The sequence below is a fragment of the Sitodiplosis mosellana genome, unplaced genomic scaffold, assembly GCF_009176505.1.
Source record: "Sitodiplosis mosellana isolate CC-2019 unplaced genomic scaffold, AAFC_SMos_1.0 Smas_scaffold_3039, whole genome shotgun sequence".
Lineage (NCBI taxonomy): Eukaryota > Metazoa > Arthropoda > Insecta > Diptera > Cecidomyiidae > Sitodiplosis > Sitodiplosis mosellana.
Window position 1 is genome coordinate 2,180 of NW_022598281.1, and position 9,343 is coordinate 11,522.

At 38.4% G+C, this 9,343-nt stretch overlaps 1 protein-coding gene across 1 annotated transcript; it reads left to right on the top strand.

Annotated features, from left to right (window-relative positions):
• The first annotated feature begins 5,903 nt into the window (after positions 1-5,903).
• Positions 5,904-8,435, top strand: LOC129571652 (glucose dehydrogenase [FAD, quinone]-like). Its single transcript, XM_055451467.1, has 7 exons — positions 5,904-5,916; positions 6,249-6,385; positions 6,475-6,619; positions 6,784-6,803; positions 6,863-7,938; positions 8,016-8,135; positions 8,336-8,435. Exons 1-7 carry the CDS (start codon positions 5,904-5,906, stop codon positions 8,433-8,435), a joined length of 1,611 nt encoding a protein of 536 aa, XP_055307442.1.
• Positions 8,436-9,343: the final 908 nt, after the last annotated feature.

Genomic DNA, 9,343 nt, shown 5'->3' on the forward strand with positions numbered 1-9,343 from the left:
TTGGTTTGATAAAAAAGTATGGCTTTGAATATTGAAACACGTCCAGTCGGTTTGAGTGTATGAACAAGAAGAAAGTTTATTGATAAATCAAACGTCAAAGTCAAGTCATCTGTCAAATGTCAAACTTCATGTTACATTTTAGGATGCGTTCACATTTACATTTCGATTGCTATTTCTAACACTCTCTCTCAATCTAATGTAAATCTTACAAACTAACAATTCACTTTCTCGTTCAAATCTAACAGTTAATTTCCAAACAATTCTAAATACAATGAAAATTCAACTCTCTCTAAATTCAAACTTTAAATGAATCAAAAATCTAACTTTAAATGAATTACTCGAAAAACAGTTTAACTAATTGAAGCAAAAATCCAAAAGTTGATTCAATTCGTCGCCATGCGATTCTCTCTCTGTTTCTCGTATCCATTTTCAAGTCCAGTTCACATTTTGTTTTCGTTTTCAGTACCGAGCCACTCGAAACGTCTTTTCTTTTCGTCTCTTCATTCAATCTTGGCTCTACTGAAAAATACAAAATAAAATTTAACTTCTTTAAATTTTTCATACGATCACATCAGCTCGGAGACTTTCTTCCACATTCCAGAAAAATCCATCCGCCGATCATTTCTGTCCGCATTCTCGGCATCTTCTTCATCCGAGTCAAGCAAAAAACGTGTTGGCTTCTCGTCGATGATCGAATCGTTCGTTTGATTCGTTTTATTCGTACCGCTGGCCTCTTCAAACGCTTCATCGTTTCCGCCACGCTCATCGCTACTGCCGCACACATCTTTTTCGTCGTCTTCGTCCACGTCACTCTCATTCTCATCGACATTGAGACGCACTGTCACTCTCGGCAAAACACATCGGTTGCTTATGATATTTTTCTCTCTCTTGCTCTCAATCGGTCGAACATTTGTTGCTTGTGACTTCACTTTTATCAACAATTTGAACAAATTCCTGTGTCGATTTCCCACTGTGGCCGTCAATCCATTCTTGCGTATCGCGCAACCATTTCGATTCAACGACAATTCGAATCCGTTGTCACTCAATTGACCGGCTGAGATCAAATTCGTTACGATGCCTGGCACATGATAAACGTTGCGAACAATACCGTCGTTCCACTTCGATCCATCATACATTGACACAAAAATATCTCCAACTCCAATTGCGTTCATCGGTTCGCCGTTGCCAGCCGTTACCTCCTGTTTCACTTCAAGCAGGCGATAACTCATGAACCAGCTTCTGTTGCTACACATGTGATACGTGGCACACGAATCCAGATACCAATCGTCTCTTCCATTGGCAATCATACTCAGGACCATCATCGCTTCATGATTTCCATTTTTCTTTTTCAAATTCGGGCAATCTCTTCGAAAATGTCCCTCAGTACCACACTCGAAGCACTTCAAAACCTTTTTTTCTCTCGGTTTCATCGATCGATTTGTCATTCGTGCCGACATCGCTGACTGTTGCATTTCATTTCCTTCACTAGCCTTCGAAATACGTATTTCTTCGACCATGAGCCGTTCGCGCAATTTCAAAAATGTACGCTCTCCTTCGGCTGTCGAATCCCAGGCTGAACTGAAATGACTCATTTCCGCAGGCAAAGTTCTCAACACTTTCGATATCAATTGGCGTTCGGAAAATGTCTCACCCAAATCACGGAGCTGTTGCACAATTTCATCCAATTTTGAGAAAAACGTGGCCATATCGTCGTTCGGATCTTTCGTGAACGCGTAGTATCGCTCAAGCAACAAATGAACACATGATTCTGACTTTTGCTCATACACACTATGCAATTTGTCCCACATCTGCTTCGATGTCTCACAGCTCATGATATGCAGCAATGCTTCGTCAATCACACTCGTTGCAATGATTTTCTGCGCTCTCACATCACGTTTCGTCCATGCCGTGTGTTTCGTGGCATCATAACCCACATCGGTCGATTTCGGCTCTTTGTCTGTGCCTGTCACAACATCAAAAATTTCAGCCGCACGAAGCAAAATTCTCACTTGAAATTTCCACGGTAACCATTGCTTTTGCTCTTTCAATTGCGTTACGGAACATTTCTCGTCGGCGGTACTCATTTTCGTTCGTTCGTTCGTTTGCTTCACAACACAGCTCAACACGTGACAATTTTCAATCGATTCAAATCGCAGCGATCACAAAATCTTCACGGAAATTCGGTCGACAAAAATACGCACTGATGATATTTCTTGACAATTCTCCTAATATTTTTGCTTTTTCGTCGTCTCTGGGCCCATAACCTGATAAAAAAGTATGGCTTTGAATATTGAAACACGTCCAGTCGGTTTGATTGTATGAACAAGAAGAAAGTTTATTGATAAATCAAACGTCAAAGTCAAGTCATCTGTCAAATGTCAAACTTCATGTTACATTTTAGGATGCGTTCACATTTACATTTCGATTGCTATTTCTAACACTTCTGTGTATGAAGTCTCAACAATACTCTGTCGAAATCGAATTGCCTTAGAGATGCAGTAGCAGCAGTCTCTTCCAAAAAGATCATCGCTTTCATCAGCGAGACGTATATGTATTCCGTTTTTTTAACCTCCATCAACGTTTTAAATGATTTAAACTCTTCGTCATTTCTTTCTGTTTCAATACGAATGTATTGTTTTGGTATACTGTACATATCTGTCTCTTTCATCGATAATTCAGCTGAAGACGCGATTGTTTTTTTGTGTGTTTCAGGAGAACTGTGTGTGCTAGCGTGTGTGTACTGTGGTGAATCGTGTTTTGGGTTTTCGTTGCGTATCTCATTTCCTACGTTCTTCATTTTGGGAATTCTGAAACTACCCAGAGCTGACCTAGGAGTTGACATATTTTGTTCCTGGTTAAAAGATACAAGATAAAATTGAATTTTTATTACAGTGCCATTTCATCCGGGAACGGTCGAATGTTTCTTACATTTTCGTTATGCTGGAGCGTAGCCTGTTGCTCTATTTCCTTCCCTTCACTGAACAAAATATCAGGAAGTTCAGCACTGAACTCGATGTCTTTATTTCTAGTTACAATCGACCTGGCAATCGACATCGGCTCCGGCGAATCTATCCAGTTTAACACTTTAGGAGACACAAAATTGGGCTGGCTATTACGAATAGACTGCAGAGGAGACGTAACACTCGAATTGCGAAATGACTTGAGAACGGAACTAACTGATTCGGTTGTTGTCACCCGGAGGTGGAAGCAACCAGGAGTAGGCTTGCTTACTCGAGCAGGCAGTTGCCTTGCTTGCTGCTCACTTGGAGTGAACTCGGGACTATGTAAGTGAGGCGAGCAACCGAGTCTACTCAAAACTTGCTTGCTTGCTAAAGACATACAACACGAAGAAGGATTATATATAGGGTAGGGTGGGGCTAAACCGGACAGTTGCCGTATCTCGGAACCCATTGCGTGTATCGAATTTTGAATACGTTCAGTTTGTGCGGCTCGAGGGGCAAATCACTCTTAGGTATTACTTTTCAGAAATGGTATTACTTGGTATTACTTTCCGTACAAATCAAAAGTAATACCAGGTGTTTTACTTCTTTTAGTCGGTATTAGTTGGTATTACTTGTATATTATTTTTTATCGGTGCGGCGTTATGTCAAACGAAAACATCATAAGTTTCGATGACATTTGATGGCGTAATAGTGAGTTAGCATCGACCGAGTGCAGACGTATTATTTTATTCGCTGAAAAAAATCCAACTTTTTTGGGTTGCTGCATTGTAAATTAGAAGCATCAATATTTTGGTAAATGTTTTTAATAGTTTAAGTTGTCCTGAATACCGTGAATATAAAAACTTCGATTACATTTAAGTGAAAAAATTTTTTGCGTGTCATGTTCGAAATGTCTCGGTGGGGCTAAACCGGACACGTCATTTTTGCTTTTTCATTGAGTTTAGTCACAGTGAACACGTACAAAATGCTTACACGTACAAAAAGCTTACACATCATTTTTATTGAGTTTTTACAGCAAAATGGTTCGCAAATACAAGCGGAAAACGGCAGAGGTTGACAAATCCAAGATGAGAGAGGCTGTTCTCGCAGTGCGTCGTGATAAATTCTCGTTTCGAAATGTTGCAAAATTGAATGGTGTCAGCAAATCCACATTGTCTGGTTGAAACAAACAAATGAAGAACAAGCAATGAAGGGTGAAGTTACAGTGTTGACGAACAACACGAGGAAGTGTCTCGGCAGCACCAACAACTCAAACATCAGCGAGCCGAGCATCAACAAGTGAAGCATCAGCGAGCCAGGCATCAGCGAGCCGCCAATCAACCAGCTGTCAAATGGAACTTGGTTCGGGCGATGAAGATTGGTCAAACACTTGTTACATTTGTAGCGATAAATTGCTGGTAAAGGAACGCTTCAAAGTTTGCATTGAATGTCGCCACAAAGCACACATCAATTGTCATTGTTTTCGAGTGAGACTGGATCATTTGAATATTTCTCGTCCATATATCTCGTTTGGCTGACAAATAAACGACACAAGTGATTTATAGCAACTTGTTTTGCTGCTGAGCTATTTCAAGAAAACAAGATATCGAATGTCAAGAAATACTGCCGATAACAAGGTAGCATTTTCGGGCGCCTTAACGCATTCACGGTGCAATATTTTCATCTGATAAAATTTTTCAAGTGGATATTATTATTATTTGTTAACGTGCTCTGCCGCAAAAATCTAAAATTAGTTGAAGACTTACCAATGTTACATTACCCAATCGCATGTTAATCATATCGCCATCACTCACATTTTGATCATCAATAGTTTGTGTGTGTGATTTCCCCATTTTATCCATGTAACTGGGATCGAAATAGACACCAAAACCGCTGGAGTCTTTATTCAAATGGTATGCCCTACGAATTTCTTTGTATAAAACGAATGTGTTGACCATTAGAAGAATTTGAATTTCTCGTTTGCCGAGTTCTAGACACTTAACCTCAAGTGATGTCTGCGAAAATATTGAATCTGTAATAAATGTACACTGTTTGGGAGCTATCCTTATTTTTAGTCCGATTCGCATCAAACTTTCAGGGATTTCATTTTTTAGTGGAAAAATAAGATTCTGAAAGTTTCATGGTGATCGCAGTATCACAAGTGGGTTTTTGGGTGCATGATTTGGTGGATTTCCCTCGGACCCAAGCGCCAAACTTTGAGGGCGATGAGGCACGAGTAAGCGTTATCCGATCACACTTAAAATTTATAGGGCTTATTTTTATGGCCAACCTCCTATGAAAATGAATCGCCACATGTAATTTCGAAAAAGTGCGAAAAAAACCACCCTAATGTACAGCGATGTTTTATTCTTTTTATGTTTCTCATTATTGTGTCTGTTCTGTTTGCTGTGCAGCGACTGAATGGCGTTAATACAATACAGAATCGCAATGTTCTAAACCTATTAGAAATCAAACAAAATCATTTTACATTAGAATTAGAATTAAGTACAAAAAATTTGACAATTCTATTATTTAATTAAATATAATTGCAACGTTTTTGATATCGTTCTGCAGAAAAAGTAGGAAAATTCACAATATCCATATAAAAAAGTTAGAAACTAACCATTACTAGATTCGATATTATTGATCAAAAGTTACTAGTTTAATCGCAACAAATATATTTAAGAAACATATCGCAATAAATGAGAAAAATGAAAGCATAATCATAGCATTATCAAATGTTTATATCTAAAATAAATAACGGGTTGTACTGATTTATGCCAATCTAACCAGGAAAAACCCACTATTAATAAATCTATCAGGGGAATCGAACGATTTTATGAGGGAAAACCCAAGGAATGTTGATTAAGAATCAAAATTGCGTAAGCAAAAAACCCAGGGATCATAATTAAGTAATATAAAATATATAAAAGTGCGTGCAAAACTATTTTTTATGACATTATGTCTTCGCGAGGCAAGTCAGTAAAACTTGTGTAAAACTATTTGTCCGAAATTGGGAATGTATTGTAATCAGAGTGTAATCCTACCGCACATTGCGGCACAAAGTGTTGGAACGGCAAATCACCTGTTTACAAGTCTAATTCAAACTATATTGTCGTTTCAATGTTCGCTGTCGCCTCCAGAGATGTGGCCAAAAGATTACGGAGAAACGGCAATGAAAGAAGGCATTTTTTTGTTATAATTTCGAAACGAAATAAATTGAATTTTTTCCCAATATATTATTTTTATCAGCAAATTGAAGTCTATTAATTAACTGAAAGTTTATTGAATTTTCAACGTTTGAAGGATTGAAAGATGATTGGGATTTTATTGTCGTTGGTGGTGGGTCAGCTGGAAGTGTCGTTGCATCTCGATTGAGTGAAAATCCTAAATGGAAAGTGTTATTATTGGAAGCGGGAGGCAATCCACCTATTGAATCTGAAGTACATTCATACTTTTAATGAATTTTTGCATTGATTTTTACGCATTTCAATGATGTCATTTTTTCCATTTCAATTGAATTCGATGACAGATTCCAGCTTTATTGGGGAGTATGCAAAAAACCGAATTCGATTGGCAATTCAGTGGGAAATCAGAATTGGCAAGCAAAGCAAATGTCAATGACACATGTAGATATGCCAAGGGGAAAATGTTGGGTGGTACATCGTCATTGAATGGTAAGGTCACTTGATCAATATTAACTATGATTGATTCATCATTGATTGAATCTGACTATGAACAAAACTCAAATCATTTGAGTCAAATGTAATATTGGATTCAGTCTTATATTCACTATCAATAAAACCACTTTTCAGTACTAAACGATTCACTCTTACTACAGGTATGATCTACACAAGGTGGGTAAAGAAGTGAATAAGGTTTAAAAAAAAACAAATACAAACCAGGGAAAATTCCTTCAGGGAGGTAAGAAGGAAGACTATGATCACTGGGCTGAAATGGGTAATAACGGTTGGGATTATGATAGTGTTTTGCCGTATTTTAAAAAATCCGAAGGAAATCAATATAAACCGTTTGTGTTGTATCAAAATGGTAAATATCATAATGGCAGCGGTCCAATGAAAATTGACTTTTTCGGTGCAGACGGCCTTGATGCAAAACGAAAAATTTTCCTTGATGCTGCCGCTGAACGTGGTCATCCAATAATCGAAGATATCAATGCTGACAAATATTTGGGATATTTAAATATGCAAGCAACATATGCAAATGGTCGCCGGCAAAGTGCTGCAACATCATTTTTGAATGCGGCAAAAGATCGGAAGAATTTGCATGTGATCAAGCATGCTTTTGTTGTGAAAATCCTTATCGATGACAACAATAATGCGTATGGTGTGAAATTTACATACAAAAACAAACGTAAATTCAAGACGACTACGCGAAAGGAGGTCATTGTTTCAGGTGGTTCATTTTTGAGCCCACATTTGCTGATGAATTCAGGAACCGGGCCAAAGGACCACTTACAAAAACTCAAAATTCCGGTGAAGGCGGATATACCGGTTGGACAAAATTTGGCCGACCATCAATCGGTGTACATTTGGTTTCAATTCAATCCCACGGAAACATCGCCAACCGCTCAATTGGATAGTCTATATCAATATGTCGTTCATGGAACTGGACCATTAACCTCTCGAGGAGTGACAAATGTGAATGGTTTTATAAATACCGCCAATACAACTGGACCAGCCAATATTCAGGTTCAAGTATTTTACTATACGAAAAATTCGGACAGTTTAACATCATTCGCGAGTCGTTATAAGGATAGCATCAAACAAACACTTCTGAAGGAGGCTTTAACTCATGATCTTGCCGCTGTGATCATCTCCAATATTCACCCGAAATCAAGAGGTGTCGTCGAATTAAACCACAATTCAGTTCACGGCAAGCCAATTGTGGATCCACTATACTTTAGCAATGCAGATGATGTCGAGGCATTATTGCAAGCCATGAAGCAACAACTTTCTTTTGAGAATACCACATCGTACCAATCGAAGAATGTGATCGTTATGAATTTCGATTTGATGACTATATTCGCTGTTATATACACTATTTCGGTAGTTCGAATTCGCATCATTACGGAAGTAGCCGAATGGGACCGACTTCTGATCCGACATCAGTCGTTGATCCACGTCTGAAAGTTAAAAATATTGGAAAACTGCGACAAATTGATGCTGGAGTGTAAGTCTATGTCACCAATTACATACTTAACGTAGTTTAAGCCACCTTGGTTTAAACACAATCAAAGAATTTTTATCATGAAATTCATTCAATCAAATGTGTTGCTGATAATAAAAATGAGTCGACGCTTCAACAGAATGCTTCTGTATTCCCATTTGTATTGTCAGTAACACAAATTAATTTCGTTTTCTTATTCGTAGTATTCCAAGTCTCGTGTCTGGAAACACATATGTAGCCACGATGATGATTGCGGAGAAAGGAAGCGATTTCATTAAAAGTGATTATGGATTCATTCCTTGAAATGGAATTGAAAATGAAAAATTGTTTGATTCTGGATTTTGCACAACCCGTACAGAAACAAAAGAGAAATGATAAATTCAGTTTTTATAATAAAACGAATTGCACGAATTACATACAGGGTGGCGCACTCGAAGTGTAATTAAAGTAAATGGCTGTAATTTTTTTATTCATGATTATTTTTTATTCATCCAAAAGTGAAAAATGTTTGAAAATAATTAAAATTTTAGAATTCATGTCATGCTTTCTATTTGTTTTCCTTTGGCTCGAATAATGGCAGTCAAACGGTCGAAAAATGAGTTGCACGCTGCACGAATCTGAGATTCTGGAATTCGCTTCCATTCCCGGAGTATATCTGATCGCAAGCTGTCGATACTTTGGTATTTTTTCTTACCGACCATGTCCTGTAATATGCCCCAGATTGAATAATCTAATGGATTGGCATCAGGAGAATATGGCGGCCATTGATCCCTCGAAATGAAGTTCGGTACGTTGTTTCTGAGCCATTCTTGGGTTTCGTTCGCTTTGTGCGACGGTGCAGAGTCTTGTTGGAATGTGTACGGTATTTCTTTGAAATGTTTTTGTGCCCATGGCTTCAACACTCGTTCCAAAACAGTTTGACGGTACAACGGAGCATTTACCTTGATGCCATTTGGCAAAAAAACCAACGGAGAGCGGCCATTGGCCGTTACGGCGGCCCAAACCATTATCTGAGGTGGCGCTTGCTGTCTGGTGGCCGAACGAAGGCTAAAATTGTCGGATGATCTCTTTGCTAGATAAACCCGATCATTTTTTTTGTTGACGAATTGCTCAATGGTGAAATTTTTCTCATCCGAAAAGACAATGTTTGGCAAGCCGCCACTTGCGTGCAACCGCTTCAATGCCTTCGCTCTTTCAACTCGTACTTTCAT